The sequence below is a fragment of the Henckelia pumila genome, chromosome 3 (assembly GCF_033568475.1).
Source record: "Henckelia pumila isolate YLH828 chromosome 3, ASM3356847v2, whole genome shotgun sequence".
In the NCBI taxonomy this organism is placed as follows: domain Eukaryota; kingdom Viridiplantae; phylum Streptophyta; class Magnoliopsida; order Lamiales; family Gesneriaceae; genus Henckelia; species Henckelia pumila.
The window spans coordinates 48,748,026-48,768,451 of NC_133122.1; the positions used below are offsets into that span (position 1 = coordinate 48,748,026).

A 20,426-nucleotide genomic window follows, 5' to 3' on the forward strand; every position below is an offset into this window, starting at 1 on the left:
AAAATCCTTGATACCCTTTTACCATTTTCGGCAACATCTAAATCTAAAATTTAAGAAAACAATTTATTAGACTAAATATCATTATATAATAGTTTGCCGGAGTCAAACTGTCAAAAGATGATATTAAATACACGAGCGCTTAATGGGATTATGGGAAAAATATTAAAATAGGAACATAATGATTAGTTTTCATTTCCTGTGAATAAAAACAGAATTCGAACTAAACCAAATAAAAACGAGTTGCTCTCCCTAATATTTACTTTCATGTCATATCTTTTTAGATAGAGAAATAAAATGGCATCATCATATGTTATAGTACAAAATATAAGGGAGATCTGTACATTGCAGCTCCTCGGAAAAATGTTGCATCCACAAAAATCTTACCAATCTCATTATTCTAGTTTAATCGTAGCAACAAACAAAAAACACCACAGAGAATAAAAGATGGGAAAAAAACATAGAAAGGATAAATTGCTCTAAACAAGAATATTTTTTTGACATAAAAGCAGGAATTGAACTGTGAACTTTATATACACATACATGATCGATAAAAACATGTTTGCTAAATATCTAAGCATAAGAGATTCTGCTATACCATTTCACCTCACCCCATCATAAATATGCAACATATCTAGCAGAATATAGCTGCAAGAAAACTTCCATCTTCCAGACAGAACAACAAACATCTTATCTCCCCATTGAAGCCCAGCACAATAAACAGGACTCTAACTTAACAATGCTTGACATAACATATATACAGAGATGGTGAATGTACCATTGACAGCATGATCGCGAGCAACTCGGAACTCGGAACTCTAAAGGTTATTTGATTCGTTGAGAAGTGAATGAATAACAATGGTTGGATAAATGCCTTCCAAGGGCAGACCACGCGCCAAAGAACTCTACCAAAAAGAACGAGATATGATGTTATTATAATTTTTAGCTAAGATTTGTGGTTTTAAAACAAAGAAAACTGCTTACATGCTCGTAAATCACGGCCTTGGAGAAAGGTCTTGATACGTTCATATGGAGGCTGCCAGAAATTGGTGAAAACGTTGCACCCTTTGCTGGTTCTTCAGGGAATTTGTTCCCGCCGGTGAGTTTTTCCTTCTGCGTCCCAAACGAATAAAGAAGTCCTCGGTGTCAAGGACATAAAAGATCTGAAAGCATGAAATGTTGTCAGATGTAGAGGTTTAGCCACAAATAAACAGACCATCAGATAGATATTAAGCAGGATTTAACATTCAATGTAAGAACTGATTATATTACTCCAAAACAATCTGAAATGACCAACTCAAGGACACAGACAGGCACTCGAAAAGAATCTGAAATAACCAAGTCTAGGACCAGACATGCACTGATATTTGAGTTGAAGAGTTTTATAACAGCATATTGTTGAAATAAGTGAAATTCGATAGAGAATAGATAAAGTAACACGATACAATTTATGTGTATTTCAAACATGAAGTCTACATACAAGTGATAAATGCCCAAAAAATACCAAATGTCTTGTCGATCTCTTAGTTTATATTATAATCATCATATTTTTATGTAGGCTAGAAAATATCTTGGGTATGATTCCTAAATAAGACATATACATGCTTTCAAAGATTTATCAAAATCTGAATTCAAATCTGATCCTAGCATATCGTTTTCCATTGTGGCAAAAAAAAAAAAAAAAAAAAAAAATGGGTATAAAAGGATTACTGCGGAACAAAATGCATCAAGAAGCAACCAATTTAAAGCTAAACGAGTGTCCGTGTACTGGACCCAAAAAATGAGAAAAGAGGATGTCTTGTCCTCCAAGAAACTAATAAATGGAAAATTCCACATCCGAAAAGGAATTCGATTTTACCCTAAATAACTATGAATATGTCGATTCTAGACAAAGCGAAACAATATAACTAACAAGGGAAAAAGCATCACTGAATATACTAAACTGGAAAAGATTCCTAAACTACATTAAAATAATAGGTAGGAAAGCCTTGTGACAAGGCGGGATGGGGCCGGGGGGTGGGGTTGGGGGTGGGGCCGGGGCCTATGTGACACATTGAACCTGTGTTTAAACTAGATTGATGAGAAACAGACCTTTGACGAGGTCGCTGACATCTTACATTCCAACCCATTCATGATCAAAACATTTTCTGTCGCAGAAAATAGAGCAGAAGATTCTTCGAGATTGGCATACTTGCACATATTCCTGCAAACCAAACAAGCAGGTTTTGTATTCAATTACATATTTCCCAATATTTTGACGCTTCATCTCTGTATTTATTATAATTTCACCTCTAATAGATCAGAGTATTGGTAATAACAATATTATAGTAGTAACAAAAAGGACGAGTAACCTCCCTTCCTTTTTTGCCACATTAATTTTAGCCCTATCATAAAACTAAATCCAAGGATTGGCAATCGCATCAGGATGCCGTTTAGACTAGTCAAGTTACCCAACACGACACCCCAAATTTTGCTCCAAAAGTCAGTAGAGAAATTATTATCAAACTACTCCTGAGGTCAAAAATCTTTCCAAATTTAAAACTACTCTTTATCGTTATAAGTGCCATTTAAATTTTCATAAAGAAATGATCAAATCTGTTAGTGATGGACTAATTCAAATGTAACGTCGGTGACAAGTTTATTTACGTCTAACGTACATACGTCTTCTAAGCCGAGAAAATAGACCCCAAACCTTGTTACATTAGGGGTGATGATGTCCCTTGATAATCGAGTTTATGCTGACAACGCTGTTATTTCATGTTTTAAAGTTTTAGGAAACAAAATATCAAAAGATAAGAGAGTAACATAGGTCCACATTACAGCAGACGTGTCCCATAACCCTTCACCACCCTCCTGAATGTACTTTCTCCTCACTTCAGTAAAACAATATCAGTGTCAACATACAAATTCTTATCATTTTCCATAAAAAGAAGCACCACTATCGTTCAAGTTGCGTGACTCGTGACTTGGAATTGGAACTCGTATCAATACCTCTTCAGCATGATCGCAGATGATTCCTTTTTTCCTCGATCAACAGAAAGATAATCGTTACGGAGATAAGTTGCAAAACTAGGATCCACTGAGACTGCCACCACTTCAGATTTCTCAGTTCCATCATCCATCAGTTGTATAGATAAACGGGTAGGAGTCGATGACTGCAACAAGAAAGAAAACAGCTCAGCATCCAAGCAAAATTTGAAGAAACCTCGAATGGATATCAATGAAAGTAACTCGATTCAAAGTGCGAGGAAACATACACATTCAAGCCTGTAGATATTCTCATCGTGCAAAAAAATTCGGACATTTTCGTAATATACCGAATCAACATATTTCTCTGGCTTCCTAGATTTCTCATATTCATACAACTGAAGCAGCTTAATATCCACTTCATCACTAGAAACAGTTTGGAGCTGCGGAAGGAAAGCAGTATCCAAAAGCAAGCTGTGAAATTGAACTCGATTGCAAAGAAGTTAAACCAAAATTTAATGAGAATACCTGTTTGACCAACTTATATATCAACTTATCCAAGGTAAAGAGGACATATGACTGGTTTCCAATCAGTGATCGACAATCATCTTCAAATTTGGTATTATCAGACGATCCATCAAGTAACCTAAATAATGCACTCATGAACCTGCATTTGAAATTAAGAGGTATCAATACAAAGTAACATGGCTTCCAAGTCTTCCAAAAACTAAAATATGCTGCTACTAAACAACCTCGAGTAGGGATCAGTACTCGCATCCTTCGTGTTTCTCCATTTGGATTCACCAGATAGTGAATTCACCTTAGCTGATAATATCCTTTCATACAGTGTCTGGAAGCATAGAATATAAAAGTTAAATAACCAAAACATCACACATTAATCAACATATATGCTATATTGGTCAAGTAGATTTAACATAAGTGGCTTCCGAGAGAATCCCCATTATAACAAGATCAACCAAACAGAAAAGGTTTTAAGTGTACCTCATGCAGCCTGAAAAGCACATAAAAGGTGTCATTTCCATAAAATATTCGTCGATCCTTTTTCTCCTCACCCACCGATGGATAAGCAACACGCTTTGACAAAGGCTTACAACTACGCAAGAAATGTTCAGACTGTGACACAGATGCACCATCTCCTCCAATATAGTGAGCTTCACTAGTATTCTCCGCCTCACCTTCACTCTCCACTTTACCATCAATGTCATCAGGTTCTCCATCATCCTCTTCCTCGTGCTCTTCTCGCGAACACTCATCGGCAGCGGACTCACTACCCGAAACATCTTCTCCTGCCTCAGAAACATTCTCACTGTCCTCGTCATCAGCATCAGCATCATTTTCACCGGCAGCATCTGGACAAATTTCATCATGATGGCCTGTCTGACCTTGGGTCCTGTCATTGCCACGATTTTTATCAGGCAAGGCTTGTGAACTACCATCCTGATAGGCGCCAAAATTGTCTTCAAAATCTCCATTTGGAGACAGCTCGCCCTCTTCTTTCTCATTTTTACCAGGGTCAACAGAATCCTCATTATATCCAACAAGTCTGGTGCCTTCTGTGGATTCCCCATTTGTCAGTTGATTCAACCTTGATGTCTCCCCACCCTGTTGTACCTATGGAGGCATGAAATGTCCAGTCAAAACAGAAAAGACAAGCCAAGATGAACTACCAGGCACAACCTTCTCCAAAATTTAGACAAAAACAGTGTGGTGCCTTAAAATTTTGGAAAAAAAATGAAGGGAGAACAAGAAAGAACAGGGTGTAACAAAGAAAATAAAAAAATAAAATAACGAGTAAAATAAACGAACTATGCTTGTTCCAATCAACGAGTTTTGACAGGTTAAGAAACTCACATATGGTATATCTTCTGCATTAGGCTTGGATAAATTCCCTTCCTCAATTGGATCATTATGTGTTTGTAAAGAATTTGCAGAGCGACCTTGTATTTCAAAATAAACCATAATTAATAAAAGTAATAAAGCAAAAAGGTATACAGTGCAACTACAAAAGATGTGGAGGTTCCGACCAACATGTCATAAACAATTAGCTACAAGAAAAATAATATAGACATCAAAATTATAAGCAGAAACAGAAGCTACATTATTTAAAGCACAATACCATGATTAGAATCTGATCCAAACGTGACAGCTACATCAGGATTTGCTAATCTTTCACCAGAAACCACAGGTAGTCCTTCTTTAGCAAGGGAATCAACATTTGTGACGCCAGTCCTGCTGAAATTGACTCTGTGTGTTGAAGTCGAAGGACTACCATTGCAGATAGGCTTTGGTTGTTTCAAGATTGTGGCAGTGCCATCGGCATTCGGACTTCCTTCACTTTCTACAATGTTTGTCCAGGTATTTTTCATGGTTCGACGCTTAGAGAGACCATCATCTTCAGTAACATCAGAACCAAGAGGGCGGGAGTGAATACCCAGCATCGGCTCGAGAAAAGTGGTCCAGAATCTCAAAACTTTATTGAATTGCTCTTTTGTTGAGCAGACCTCTTCGCACGAGTACTTAATAATTTTATAGACATCTTCATGAATTTCAGAATCAGCATATTCAAATTCAAGATCTGGAATGATAGAGTGCCTATTTCCAGCGGCAATACTAAGCAGCACATCATCTTCTTTCTGTCTCTTCTCCTTGATTTCTTTGATCTCTGCCACTAATGCTGTCCATTAAAAGCATAAAGGGAAAAATGAGGATCAGATCACAAATTGATGGCGACACCAGGTTAACCATATTAATTTCCGATAATATCTGATGCATATTCAGGCGGAAGAGAGGATCAGAATACCAAGAGGATATCAAAAAATATTCTATAAGATGAGGCACATGCAAGATTCAGAGACAGGTACAATAGATCTTAAAAACTGTTTGCTTACATTTTGTGCCCAAGTTCTTTGAATCTTGTTGCTTGAAATAGAAACTGCGGTGATCAAGAGATTTGTAATGGTTTTTAGAATATATATCAGCCCAAACTTTATTAAAATCTGAACGGCACTTGGTCCACTCCTCCTGCTTCTGCTTGAGGCGGGTTAGGATTACCGGTAACGAAAGAGATGCATTTCTACGCAAAATATCCAGCACGTCAAGACCATGGTCACCATATAGACGTTCAATACATCTTAAATTCAGAGCTGCACGAAACAAGCAATAGAACCCCAACTCAGGAATAATAAACATATCTTTTTTCAGGTAAACAAAAGAATACATGAATCATAAGTAGAAACGGAGAGTCTAAAATGCAGACCTGTGAAATGGTCCTCAATACGTATGGGACCGTCTGAACTAACTGAATTATTATTAATGCTGTTCAAAAGTTCCTCTGCACGCTTGGCAGTTGAACTGACTGACTCCAACAACATATCAAGCTCAAATCTGAAACATCAAGAAAAAAACCCCAAATGTCAAATCTGTAATCAGCAAAAATCTGTCATATCCAGAGGAAAACTATGAGAAATAAGTAGATGGAGAAGACCACAAAATCAAAATCTACAATTCAATTTATAATTGTTGACATGGCACAATACTTCAAAAGTTCATTCCTTTCACCAACCGACATAATACCCATCAGTATAAGAGACCAATGAAGCAATAGCTTCACAAAGGAATCAAACTTCATCGATAAAACAAACAAAGATTTCATTTTTCGTTGTCAATAGGATTACAGTTCAATAAGAGAGAAGACAAGATATTGAGAAGGTGTATCACCTATCATCTTCACATCTAAACAGGCTTTCTTCATACTGGTTTCTGCGCATGTGTTTAAAGGAGTAATCCTCACTACCGGAGGTCACAGACACCCAATGATCGTTTAAAACTAGTGCACCAAGCTCTGACCTCTGACTAGCTGAAGCTATCGGATACTGCAAACCAAAAATTTTGACAAAAAATAGTTTCATGAACATAGTTCTGACTATATATATATATATAACGCGCATAATGACCAGAAGATAAGATTGGAATTAATCAGAATTCTCACATCGTCAGGAAGAAGCCTATAACTGGGAGAACAACTTCGACAATCAGAAAGGTCAAGTTCTTGAATGGACTTTCCCCAGTATTTTAGATTGTATCTCTCCTTCTCTTTCCCGTTTTCTACTTCGCGCCTTTGTTCTTTCTCTTTCTCCTCTATTTTCAAGGCTTTCGAGGAATTTCCTTCAGTCCATAATGTTTCTGCAATAAATAAAGCTTTGTTGCAAAACTATACAACCATAAACTGAATAGCTGCTTATAGTCCGGAGACTTTTTATCATATAAGTCAGGAAGAGGAGGCCGGTTATTCCAATTAAGCAGACGCACAGACAGATATATAAATGCTCTAAACAATAATCTTCAGTGGGAGGAAATACATACTTTTGCTCATAACTCCAGCCAGAAATCCATCTGCACAACACACTACCAATAAGAACACAAAATGATTCAATACATAATACAAATCCACCCAAGTGAAGCTCAGCAATTACCAATTCTCTCGCACTGTTCAAAAAATTCGTTAAATCCCTCCATAAGGTCAGGAAATTTTCCAAGTAAATCAGCAACCTGAAAGCACATATGTAAGAGCTGGACAGAGCAATATATTCACACATTCCAAGCAAATTTAAGGGCGGAAAGGACATAGGAAGAGTTAAGGAGCTTTTTTAAAGCACTTATGAAAGTTAAATATAGAGAAAATTAGGCGAGCAGATATGCGACAACTTCTGGAAAAAAAAGCGAGCAGATATGCGACAACTTCTGGAAAAAAAACAATTAAATTAAGCAAGTGATGTGATCTCTAATATCCGTGATTGTGAAATGTTGTGATAGATTGCGTACCAATCCCTGCAGCTCCTTCCTTGTAATGATTTCTGTGCTGTAAATGTGAAGACATTTCAGGAATGCCTGGTAATCATCTTCACTGCCAAGCCTCTCTTTAACTTTTTCACAGAAAGTGAACTCTTGACTGTACATGCCTGGCGAAGTCAACAAGATTATGCCAAGTTGGTTTCATTTTTCATTTCCCAAAACAAAAACATATCTCATCACCTTTTAAATCTTTGTACCAAAAATATATTTACTAGTTTCTAACTTTCCAACATAATCATTACATTTAATTTATCTCTTTGCCGCTCAACAAAGTTCTCTATTCGTATGTTATATCTTAAAAAGATATAACATAGTTTAACATTTTAAAATATCTACTTTTTTCCAAATCTCGACTCACATATAACAAGAATGTTTATTACCAAACAAATTATTACATGATCTGATATGCACAAGTAAAATTGTTTCCTTGGAAAATAATACTAAACAATTTTTTCTAGACTATTTCCTAATATTTCCTAAAATACCATAGAAAACAAAAAATGTGTTAAATGTTGAAATGTTTGTTCTTTGTTATGTTGAACATGCTAAGGATCTATCGTTAGCAGAAGCACAGTGCAAAAGGACAAATCATAGAGGAAGATTTACTCTCTTTCTTTAACTAGTTCCCTCTTTAACTTGAATTTCCCTTTTATCCATGATTCTTGAAAAAAAAATTTACTGTTAAGCATGTCATGCATAACACTCAATTATCACTTGATAGACTAATATTCAGCAGCATCACCGACTTTTTTGTCAGATAGAATGTTTTATGATGACCATTGTTCATACGAAATCAAACCAAACTTTCAACAAATAAGATAACAACAGGGGTTTCGTTAAGATGTTAACTCACTTTTCAATGCATCTTTGTCATCATAGGATGCGAGATTTGAGTTTCCTCCAAAGTCTCCGACTTTCTTAGCAGATTTCTTTCTATCAGAGAGCCGATGCATGCTAATGTCTCCATTGTTTTCATTTTCAGGGTCTCTGTCTTCTTGATCACGATTTCTTTTATCCCTGTTCTCCTTGTCTGCATGCTTCTTCTGATCTTTATGCAACTTCACAACTGTCTTTTCATCATCCATATCTGGACGCTCAACACTAAGATCACGTTCTCCATGGGGGCTAATGATACGATCCCGTCGTGGTCGTTGCTGGAAATTTGTAGGCATAATTTTCAATTGGAACCCAGTGAAAAAAAGGAAAATGGTGGTATCGTAAGAAGAATAGATGACAAAAAACAATACCTTATCCATGAGAGTATGTCTCATTGGGGGCATGGCAGAGCTCCTCTCGTCGTAACGGTGAAAAGGACGGCCAAAAGATGCATGTGGAGCAGATGCAGTAGCAGAAGAATCTGGAAGAAATCTAGTGAACTCGTCAAGGAGATCTGGCTGGTCATTAAAAAGTGCTGCAACCTGCAAGGGCATTTATTACACCTTAATTGTCATGAACACCTGAACGATAAAAGTTGACACACAAATGAACATAAATTTATCCGTTTCTATCGTTTCAACCAACTCCGCCGCAAGTACAACACATACCTCTTGGTAGACCTCAGTGATACCCTTGTGTTCTTTTCGGTACATATTCAAAATGTCTAGGAAAGACTTATAAACATGATCATCATTTTGAAAACGTTTCTGCGAACAAAACCACAAAAAAATTGATGAGAAACTAAATCCAGAACAGTAATCATCACACAAGTAATTAGAAATTTGACCTTAATCTTATTGACAAAACTTATAGCCTCTTCAAATTCAACTGTCCTTTTTGGTGGAGCCTCTTCCTCATCAGTAAGCGTAATTTCATAACCCTTAGGCAAGAAGGTGTTAAACCCAAGAATCAGATTTGGATGCCCTTTGAACAATTCCTTCACCCGAGCTATAACACCAGCAGTATCAATTCTGCATAACAAAGATTTCAATATAGGTAGGATTATATACTGCATAATCGAGCAGATTTAAGGAAGATCCATATACCTTTGAGCCTTGAAATCCTTCATAACATCAAGGAACCTATCATATTTTTCCCTCTGATCTTGGAACATATCCTTAACTTCCTTCAAATATGATAATGCATCATTGGTGGTAAGTTTTTGTGTGCTACCAGAAGCAACTCCCATAGCACTACCACCACCTACAGTAACAGCACCACCACCACCAATTCCGATGACTCCACCTCCTCCTCCTCCACCACCGCCGCCCCCACCTCCGCCTCCGCCTCCTACACCAATGGGGGCATGTGGAGGCCCATACCTATATAACACAGGAAAAAAGGTAAAACTTTAAATTAAGATCATTCACAATGACGGAAACAAGTTATAGTATAATTCAGAAAACAATAAAGCATCTTGGATTTCTCCGATGTGTTCTTAAAAATTTCTTGTCTGTTCACAATTTTAGGAATGCAGCCAAAACACAATCGACAATTATGATTTATGAATCCTGGTTGTTGCTGTTCTGTCCCATGCAAACATCTAATCTTTTAACAGTTATAACACTATCGACATTTAACACCGAGGATTTGTCGGCACTTGTAACGAAGCCAGATCGGTAGAATCTTCGAAATGTAGCCAAAACACAGTTAATAGACTATGTACCATACAGCGCTACACAAAACAAACCAATCAATAACGGCAAGAGACTCGAAAAGGGAAACAAAACATAAATCCATGCAAATAAGAACTTACCAAGAATGAGATTCACAAAGATTCAATTTTTATCCCTATTACCAGCCTACCAGCAATCAACATCTAAGCAACCCTTGTTAAAAACAACAATTTAACATAATCCTTTTTTTCTTTCCTGTTTCTTTTTACTACCGGAAATAAGGATGTGACCACATCAAAATTCTGAAACATAATAATTCCGATCAAAAAAATTTAACCAAATTCAGTTCTACCCTCAGTCATAACACAAATCGACAGTCTTACCAGACGTAAAAACTTGAGCAAAACCTCAGAATGAAGAATCCCACATAAAAAATACAAGATTAGACGTAATTCACAAAAAAAAAACGAAAAAAAAGAGACGAGCAATTCAAGAGATATACGAACCGAAAAAAATTAAAAAAAAAAACTTACGATTCTCCCCGAGAAGAAGGGCCAAATGGGCGCTTAAATTGAGGGTTCACATACACCTCATCTCTCAATCGCTTCATCTGTCCGTAAAAGAACACAGAGAAAACACAGGATATAAATAAAATTTCAACTCCACGTCAGGAATAACTGAAGCAAAAAATTGAAACCAGAATCAAAGACGGCAAATAAACATTTTTTCTCCAATAAAACACTGACCTGAGACTCCCTTCCCTTCGATGAAAGGAAAAAGATGAAAACAGCGCACAGATCTAATCTAACCAACCAAAAAAATGAAGAAATCAGTTAAATTGTCTGGATCAAATTAGAGTTCAAATCAAGAAACCGCTTCTTGATTACTCCTCCTCCTCCTCGTCTCTTTCTCGTTATCTTCGAGTTCTCTCTCTCTTTAACGCTGGAGAAATAACATAAACTGGAGCACAAGAAGAAACCATACGAAAAGGTTAAGGAAGGAAAGGAAACGAAGTGAAAATATTTGCGAAGTTTTATACGAGGCGAAAATCCTTTAGCGTGACTGTGTTTTTTAATTATCACAAGAATGCCAAATGTTTATGTTGCAAGAGACTGGAGGAACTGAGGTTTCTTCTGGGCTTTGCGGATTTTCAAATCTTTGGGCTCTCTTATTTACGGGCCCAATTTTAATTAAGGAATACTTTATTAGGGTTTAATTTATCAAATATTTTTTTCCATCTTTAATTAATTTAAACCAATATACTTTATTACACAATAAAAATTTAAACACCATGAGAAATACCGATATTCTTGTTATTTGAACAAAAATAAACCCACTATAAAAAATCATATTATATATATTCTATTATTATATTATATTATAATAAAAGATGAAATTATCATTTACTTTTTAGTGTATTGTTGTTTCTTCACTTCGTTTTGAATATTATATAAGGAATTTACTAATAACACATTGATGGGCAATAACCCAAAACTAAGTTTAGGGACAATTAACACTTAGTCCAATTAGAAACCTTAAGCCCAATAACCCATCGAAAAAATCTATAAATAAGTCATCTTCTCTCGTTTGGAAAGGGAGTTACGTTCTCATTTTAGCTCTCAAAAGTTCCTTTATTTAGATAGTGTTTGAGAGAGCTTCTTAGAAGCACTTCTCAGCTTTTCCGTTAACAAAAAATTGAAATTTTGTGAAATTTTGTTAACAAAAAGCTGAGAAGTGCTTCCTAGAAGCTCTCCCAAACACTACCTTACTCTGATTTTGGGTAACACGCTTACTCAAGCATCTTATGATTTTGGGACACTTCTTGACACTCTATTTGAGACGACGTAGATAACGATCCATTATTTTATTTTGAAGTTTTGCATGAACAACGTTTGTAAATCCAAAAATTAATCTCACACCTCCCTAAATTTTCGTGATTCAGATAATTATTTTATTTAGCTTGATCATCACATAATGAGTATATATTACCCATTTTCATGCTTTTGTTCATTGCACATTATCTAATTAATTGATTGCATTTTTAATTATGTCATATTTATATATGTATGTACGCACGTGTTTTTATATTTGATATTTGATATGATATGATTTTATAGGCTCGCCGTTCCTATTAGAAAATATTTATAGTACAATATAATAATATAATAGGGTTACATATTAATAGTCCGTGATCATTTTAATAATTGTACAAAAATAGCCCATTTTTAACTAGAAATACATGAATATCGAAATTTAATAATCACTAACTAGCCCACTTTATCAGCTAACCATGTTCATTTCTTAATTGTCCATCTTGTTTGCAGAATTGTGAAAAGCAAATCATATTAATAAAAAATTATTTATTGTGTCACGCAGCAATGTATTTGCTTTTTCTCCTAGGTTTTTTTGTTTACGATTCACGTGTGTACACTATACCCAAAAAAAATTGATTTAACGATTCTTGCACGTGAACATCTTGTGCAATTTTCATTCACATCAAGGGAGTGTTTGTAATCACTAAAAAAGTGATTATTAGATTCTGGTGGCTTAAAAAATAACTCTTGTGTGTTCCTTAAATCCAGATTATGTGTTAACTTATAGTTAACTTAATTGAAATCCAAAAGCTAGGTAGTATTTGGAATTTCTGAAAATAAGTGATTATGACAAATTTGTTAAGAATAAAAAAATCTATAATCACTTATTTTTAGAGTTTCCAAACATTACGGTGATTATGATTCTCCAAAAGTGATTTAGTGAAAAGGTTAATGTTAAAACTTAAAATCAATATAATCACTTATTTATCAAACACTACCCAAATTTGATTTTTAATTTTTCACTTTTATTTTTAAATACTACCAACTTATGAATTTTTTTTCACTTTATTATAATTTAAAATTTTAACCACTTGCAAAAAAAAACATATTTTTTCGACAAACACAACCTAAATTCTCGCAAACATCTCAAGATTGGCAGTTTTATCTAGCAATAGTTTTGCAAGTGTACACACCCATGCACCCTTAATCATTCAAACACCCTCAAAGATTAGCACATGCCGCAGCTTTTCCTACAATAGCCAACGTTATATTCCGAACCCATCAAGTACAATGGGTTCTTTTCGCACTCCCCTTCGAGTGCCCACCCCGGGCAGCTCGGGTTCTCGTCCGCACAAACGCCGTCTGCTACGACGCGTTTCATCACAAGAGACCTTGTGTGTATCCACTTTGTTGCGGACCATTTCTCGCCCGTGATCACCGGGCAGCTCCCGTGTAAGCTCGACGGATCGACGGTCATGTTAGGATGAAGACTGAAGAACAACAAGGCGTCTCCTTTCCTAGCTTTCACTGTCAAAAAAACAAAATCAAAGCACGATATGCAATACATATACAAAATATATATATTTACATTTTTAGTCAATATGTACGTACCGGCATAGCCATATGAAGCACATTCGGTCTTGTTATCGCTACCTCTCGCCTGCAATATTCGATATATATATATATATTAATATATAGAATCAAGACTGAAATTCATTTATTGATATATAATATTTAAACTTGTGATATATAACATACATGTGATCCAGGGAAAACTGTCTCCCCACCCTTTTCGACATCGGACATATACATGAGTACAGTGGCCACTCGGTTTCCAGTAGCTACTTCCAAGTCATTATTGTCGTAAAGATAATCGACGTGTGGCTCGTATTTTTGGCCGATACCATAGTGCAATATTTGGAGATTCTCTCCGTTTTCTACGAGTTATTATATTAATTAATTAATGCAACAAATATATATTACTTTCCTATATATATACATGGTGTTCATATAAGCAATTGGTTCCGGTGTGAAATCAATGGGAAATTAATTAAATGCAAGTACCTTGTGGGAGAAAGGTCCATGTTGCTATTTTGGCCTCAATACCAGCAACTATTTCATCCTTACATGAACAAAATTGGATGAATGTGTCAATGGGAAGATCGTAATAGAACTCGACTAGCTAGCAATATATAGCCTTTTTTTTTTCTTTCAAATTGCAACAATATATATATATTTGTTGAATTACGATTGAATAGAATTTTGATTAAAATTCTCGTTCTTGTAGCTTGTCCAGATGGAAAGCGACATCGAATCGAAAAAAAGTTAAAAGACGTCATCGAATTGAAAAAGGATGAGTACTCGAGTTTAGATTGATTCTCGAGTCCCTAAATCACATACATGCATGATTACCTGTTTTTGTTGATTAAATGCATTGAGTTGAATTATTTGAATGTATTACGATTATCATATGCATACATATTGAGCCAAATGCAGGGGCGTATCTTATATAGGGGCTTTACTGAGCTTAAGCTCAACAAGCCCACAAGTGAAAAAAATTAATATAGGTATGCTATATATAAGGCCCAATTATTAATTAATCACCATGAAAGAATAAAAATCAAATAGGCGTGAAGAAAATTAAAAAAGAAAATATAGAAACCTAAACCGGCGTGCTCTTCTTTTAATTGGCACAATCCAACTTTTCTGATTTCTTCGCAAATCACCAAACCAAATCAGTAATCACCACACCAAATCAACTTAACCCTCAGGTAATTTGTTTACTCGTTTTTGTCATCTTCAACTTGCCTTTTTATATTTTCTTTTGTTTATTATTCTATAAAATTTAGGATTTCTTAAATCTTTCTATGTCAATGCCCGTGAATGATGACTACTAGATTTCTTCAAATATAGATTATAATTTGTAATTAGTTTGTTAATTTATGCTTGAGTTTTTGGATAATTTTGGTAACCTATTATTTGCTTGAATTTGAGTTTTGTTGTTTCCAAATTAAATTTCTCTGTTTGTCATTGTCACCTAGTTTGTTTATTGAGTTTGACAGGTTCTATCATATTTAATTTAAGGGAAAATTGCAAATTTAGTCCTGTATGTTTGTCACTTTGCGATTTTGGTCCTTTATGTTTTCACATTTCAGTTTTAGTCCTGCATGTTCTGATTTATGGCAATTTCGGTCCTTTTTATTCAAAAATGCTTACGTGGCACTGTACACGTCAGCTCCACATCAGCACTAAATTGGTGCCACGTCAGCGCCACGTCGAAAAAAGGACTAACATTGCCAAAAAAATAAAGATAGCGGACTAAAACTGAAATCTGAAAATATAAAGGACTGAAATCGCAAAGTGACAAACATACAGGACCAAAAAAGCAATTTTTCCTTAATTTAATAAGTTTTTTAGTGTTAGTTATCATTTTTTTAATATTTGGAAGTAAGTCATTGTTTGATTTCGATTTTCATAGAGAAAAATATTATTTTTCTAACTGATATTTTTATGTTTATAGTGATAGACAAATTGAAAGAGATGTCAAAAAGGAATATTAATATTTATGTTTGTTTTGTTTATATTATTTTGAAATGAAGGTTTTAGGATTTCCAAATTTTTAGATTTTTGATAATTTATATGGAAGCTCTCCCAAGAAAAAAAATTCTGGATACGCCCCTGGCCAAATGATTCGTTCACTTGTTGAATTAGATGTTCTGGGGATTATAGTCGAGTGACATTGGTTGTCGATTAGTACTCCAATAGCCCGATCAACTCTCTTTAGATGTTTTAGTATAGTAAATCAACCTTCTTAATCGAAATAACATTAATTTTGTGTGTATTTTTGTTGATGAAATGTTATTTAAATTTTTAGCTGAGAAATGAGAATTGAGTGAACCTGGGCAATGGCAAGGAACATGCCCGAACTTGTGCGGTGCTCACCCACAACAAACTGAAACTGCCCGGCCTTGTCATCGGCAACCAATGACTTCACCAACTTACCTTGTGCCTACACAATTCATACATGCTTAAATACAATAAAACTTATACAAGTTTGCCAAACAAAAACTTACGGTTCATGATCCACGAGAGACATCGTGTATGTAAATACTCAAAACCTAGTGATCAGAATCAACTATATATGTAAAAAATAAAAAACAAAACAAAACAAAAAGAATCAACTATATATGGTGCTTGGTAAATTTTTTGGGATAAAGTTATGTGTACATATAGTCTTACATAGAGGGTTACACGTCCAACAAATTAGGAAAGTATATCAATTTTTTTTAAAATATCTTTATTTTCAATTATTTGTCTTGCTAAAAAATATGGTTTGAACGAAAATATTATTATTATTTATTTTATTATTTATTCTGCAGTTTTAAAGGTGCCAAAATTGAACCCGGTCTGAGTTGACCAGAAAATTATCGGATAAATTAAGGTTGAGTTTTTAAGGTTCGGGTTGGACCCAATTTTTTTATTTTTTTTTTAACAAAATAATTAAATACACATAATAATAATCAATATATTTTGATTTAAATACATAATAACAAAATCTCACTTATATAGTTCTATATAATTTAAATTTGAAAGTTTCATTGTACGAAATTTAAAATATACTTACTAGATAATATAAAAATTACTTTTAAAAACAATGTTTTATAAAATAATTAGTATTTTAAAAACAATGTTTTATAAAATAATTAGTACATGTTAGAAAATTTATGATACAATAAGGAAATAGGAGCACGTCACTCGGCTCACTTCGGTTGCAAAGACTTTCTCCTTAGGCGCATGTCTCAGCAACACAAAACGAGGGTTTCGCTCGTTATAGGACTTGATATAAAATTAATAAGTATATATATTTTGAAAAAAATATTAAAATATATTGTAAAACGATCAAAACAATAATTTGTTTTAAAGGATAATAAACTAGTTCGAACAATCTATGTAATTTTTCAATGACAAATTTCATTTTTTGTCACTACAAGACATAAATATAGTATAATGAAAACTTTAAATTTAATGCAAATTAAAAAATGATGGAATACGAAAATATATAAGAAATTTCATCATTAAAATTTTGTGAAATTTAAATGTGAGTTTTGAAATCAAAAACAAAATTAGATCATAATAACAAGTGATTTATATTATTTCTTATGATATAGATTTGTGTGTACGACTTTTGGTGTTTACATATATTGAAATATCTGTGAAGGATGAGAACATAATATGATGTAAATTGCTAATAAATATCTTATGTTTTTTAAATATATAATTGACTAATTTGAGTTTTACATTATTAGTATAAATTTTTTTAGTGAGCTACCTAAATTTCTAATATGCTTGATTGGACTTTATTATGATTATACATTGTTTGTTTAATATACTAGCTAATTAAATCTCATATGGGCTTTATAATATATAACCAGTACTATTAAAAATTGAGTGTGATGTCCAATCTATCCCACTCAATAGGTCCGTCTCTGAATAAAAAAAAATATAGCAAATATTTCTTAATTTTATCAAATAAGTACAAAAACTTTTTAAAAATTTCTCAAACCAAATCCGAATAAATCAATAGCGACGACCAGAACTCGACTAACACAATCAACCCAAATCTACATGATTTGATTATTTATTTTGTTTTTTTAAAAAAATATTAATTATCACACATAATAATAAATATATTTTAATTTAAATACATAATAAATTTGAAAATTTAATTTTAAAAATTTTAAATATATTTACTATAAAAAATAAACAATTATTATTTTTGTTGAACTCAATAAAAATTTATATATATGTTCACAATTATTTTTTAAAATTTTATAAAATAATGACTTTTGTTGAACTCGGTAAAATTAATTCTATAAGTACGTAATAAAATAATAAATAATATTTTAGTGAAATTTTTTTTAGCAAGACGAAGAATTGCTGGTTGAAAAGAAAGAAATTTTAAAATAATTTTGAGATACTTTTCTAATTTTTTTTAGCAAGACGAAGAATTGTTGGTTTGATGTATTATTAATATATGTATAACTTATCCCAATCAATTTTGTCTTATTTTCTTCATATTATTTATCTATTTATTAATTAATAATTTTACATCAATTAAATCAAATAAATTATAATCTATCCATCAAATCAAATAATATATTAACTATTTTTTTTATTTATTTTTAATTTACATTATATTACTTATCTATGAATTACTTATCTTATCACTCAAAGGTGTCATAATGTATACATAGCACTATCCAAATTTTTTGTAACAAGGAAAAAGCTCATTTACCGACTCGATCTACTCAACCATCAAACCCGATCATTATAATACATGCATGCATTTGCAGATGTCAAAGTTAGGCTAACCAGAGAGATGAGATGAGCACACTCTTCATCGGTCAAGAATCCCTTGTACACAAAAGCCCTGGCACAATTCCGATCATCACTACTCATGATTAATATATACACACGTACAAATTAAAGGAATATATAGTACTTGTATTTTTTTTTATTGTGAAATTTGTTTTATGGAAGTATATATATAAAACAAACCTGGGACTCCAGGCGATTTGGGTGACCCTCGATGGATCGAATGGAGTTGAAGAGGAACCCTTTGCCAATCCTAACAACGATTCTTTTCTGATATTACATGCAACACAAACACAAACACAAAATTAATTAACAATCAACAATATATTTAAATGAAACTTTTGGAAAGATGAATATTGGTCAAAAGGGAGTAATTAATAGAGGCCTACCCACTGGATAACTGCAAGAAGAAACACAACGAAACCATCACGAGAAGAACTTTTGGGTCCATATATCAATTGATTTAATTTGATTCGAATATTGTTTCCTTCTTTTCCATATATTTGTTGGCTGGGGCTAATTTGAGATATTCTTGAGGCTCAATGCAGTGCTTTTGCACTTCAATCGCTCGAATAAAGTATAAATTAACTACACTAGGAAAAACATATACAGTAGAAATTAATACATGCATAATTATTATTTATTTCATAATTTGGCGAGTAGATCCTTAAATGTAAGTCTTTGACTTGCTACTTATTAGTACAAGTGGCCATTCAATGAGTACATGTTTTCATTAATCTTTATTTAATGATTTCAATAATGCATCGATACGCGAAGACAAATTATTGTACTACCCTTTGAAAATGTTTGCCGTGCCTAAGGATAATTTGCACGACTTAGAGGGTGTTTGACAGAGTTTAAAAGCTCTTTCAAACAGCTTATAAGCTGTTTTAGAGCTTTTAAGCTCTGAAAATTTGTTTGGTAATTTTTTTTAAAAACAGCTTATAAGCTATTTTTAAAAAAGTAAGGGTGGAGGTACTTTTTTTAAAAAGATCTTATTTTAATATTTCATCTCTCTAAAATATCCTTGAATATTTTAATAAATCTCCATCTTATCTTTCACTCATTAAATATTAAAAATTATTTTTTAAAAAAATTACAAATCACATAAATTTTTCTAAAAGTAGAATATTAAAACAATTTTATTTTTTAATATAGGTTTATTCTAAAATTATTTTCGTATATGTATAACTCGAAACATTATTTTCATAAAATTATATCCTTCTTGGTAATTTTGACAATAAAAGATCTTATAATACCAAACATATCAACATTTTTAAGTTGTTTAAAATAAGTTTACCCAAACACTTTAACAACTTATTTTTAAAATAAGTTCTAACAGCTTATAAGCTTCTAAAACAGCTTTTAAGCTCTGAGAGCTTATAAGCTCTTTATAATAAGTTTAGCCAAAATTAAACACCTTATTTGATATCCTTATTCCTTAATGTCCACTCATGAGTCAGTCAGATAATATATTAACCCTGCTGATTAAATTCAAAATCATAAAAGGTTGATGACGTGTATCTCGTCTGATAGAAATATCTCAAGTATGTGACAAGCAAGGACGGAGCTAGGATTTTTAAGTGAGGGGGGCGAATTTAGTATTATGTAATTATTGATTATTAAAAAATTTAAAATATATATATATATACATAATAATATAAAAATAAGTTTTGACTCATATCAATGAGAAAATTTAATTAAAATTTTGAAAAAAAAACTCAATTTCTTATAAAGAAATTTAAAATAAAAATTAAACATGTGGTTTATATTAAATTATGTAAAAGTTAAAAACAACTGTTTCAAAGTTTTTTCAATATTTAAAATATTAAAATTAAAACTTTAATCA

General features: G+C 33.1%; 2 protein-coding genes across 3 annotated transcripts; both read right to left on the reverse strand.

Moving 5' to 3' along the window:
* Positions 1 to 434: 434 nt before the first annotated feature.
* On the reverse strand, positions 435 to 11,462 carry LOC140893211 (paired amphipathic helix protein Sin3-like 2). 2 transcript variants are annotated; one of them, XM_073302276.1, is made up of 24 exons: positions 11,135 to 11,462; positions 10,922 to 10,998; positions 9,819 to 10,094; positions 9,560 to 9,743; positions 9,381 to 9,479; positions 9,084 to 9,254; positions 8,690 to 8,990; positions 7,807 to 7,943; positions 7,458 to 7,533; positions 7,348 to 7,377; positions 6,974 to 7,167; positions 6,703 to 6,857; positions 6,242 to 6,369; positions 5,874 to 6,128; positions 5,102 to 5,659; positions 4,837 to 4,922; positions 3,967 to 4,587; positions 3,717 to 3,814; positions 3,493 to 3,631; positions 3,255 to 3,407; positions 2,989 to 3,152; positions 2,089 to 2,200; positions 982 to 1,160; positions 435 to 902 (listed from the first exon to the last, which is right to left on the reverse strand). In XM_073302276.1, the coding sequence occupies exons 2-23, from the start codon at positions 10,996 to 10,998 to the stop codon at positions 1,023 to 1,025; spliced, it is 4,152 nt and encodes a 1,383-aa protein (XP_073158377.1). In that variant the 5' UTR covers positions 11,135 to 11,462; the 3' UTR covers positions 435 to 902; positions 982 to 1,022. The 2 variants fall into 2 exon arrangements, with proteins under 2 accessions (XP_073158377.1, XP_073158376.1); XM_073302275.1 differs by having other exon boundaries at positions 436 to 902; positions 3,967 to 4,596.
* Positions 11,463 to 13,342: 1,880 nt separating this feature from the next.
* LOC140891585 (probable prolyl 4-hydroxylase 6) lies at positions 13,343 to 19,156 on the reverse strand. The gene is made up of 8 exons (XM_073300160.1): positions 18,967 to 19,156; positions 18,761 to 18,847; positions 18,575 to 18,632; positions 16,101 to 16,211; positions 14,267 to 14,324; positions 13,961 to 14,139; positions 13,814 to 13,862; positions 13,343 to 13,729 (listed from the first exon to the last, which is right to left on the reverse strand). Exons 1-8 carry the CDS (start codon positions 19,026 to 19,028, stop codon positions 13,431 to 13,433), a joined length of 903 nt encoding a protein of 300 aa, XP_073156261.1. The 5' UTR covers positions 19,029 to 19,156; the 3' UTR covers positions 13,343 to 13,430.
* Positions 19,157 to 20,426: the final 1,270 nt, after the last annotated feature.

Excerpts from the sequence above, each read along its gene's own strand:
- LOC140891585 (XM_073300160.1), bottom strand. The coding sequence starts at position 19,028 with ATGGACCCAAAAGTTCTTCTCGTGATGGTTTCGTTGTGTTTCTTCTTG. Across the intron at positions 18,633-18,760 it reads CAAATCGCCTGGAGTCCCAG|GGCTTTTGTGTACAAGGGAT; the intron begins GTTTGTTTTATA and ends GAATTGTGCCAG. Across the intron at positions 16,212-18,574 it reads GTGCTCATCTCATCTCTCTG|GCACAAGGTAAGTTGGTGAA; the intron begins GTTAGCCTAACT and ends TGAATTGTGTAG.
- LOC140893211 (XM_073302275.1), bottom strand. The coding sequence starts at position 10,998 with ATGAAGCGATTGAGAGATGAGGTGTATGTGAACCCTCAATTTAAGCGC. Across the intron at positions 7,378-7,457 it reads TGAACAGTGCGAGAGAATTG|ATGGATTTCTGGCTGGAGTT; the intron begins GTAATTGCTGAG and ends TGTGTTGTGCAG. Across the intron at positions 3,815-3,966 it reads TGCTTTTCAGGCTGCATGAG|ACACTGTATGAAAGGATATT; the intron begins GTACACTTAAAA and ends CTATGCTTCCAG.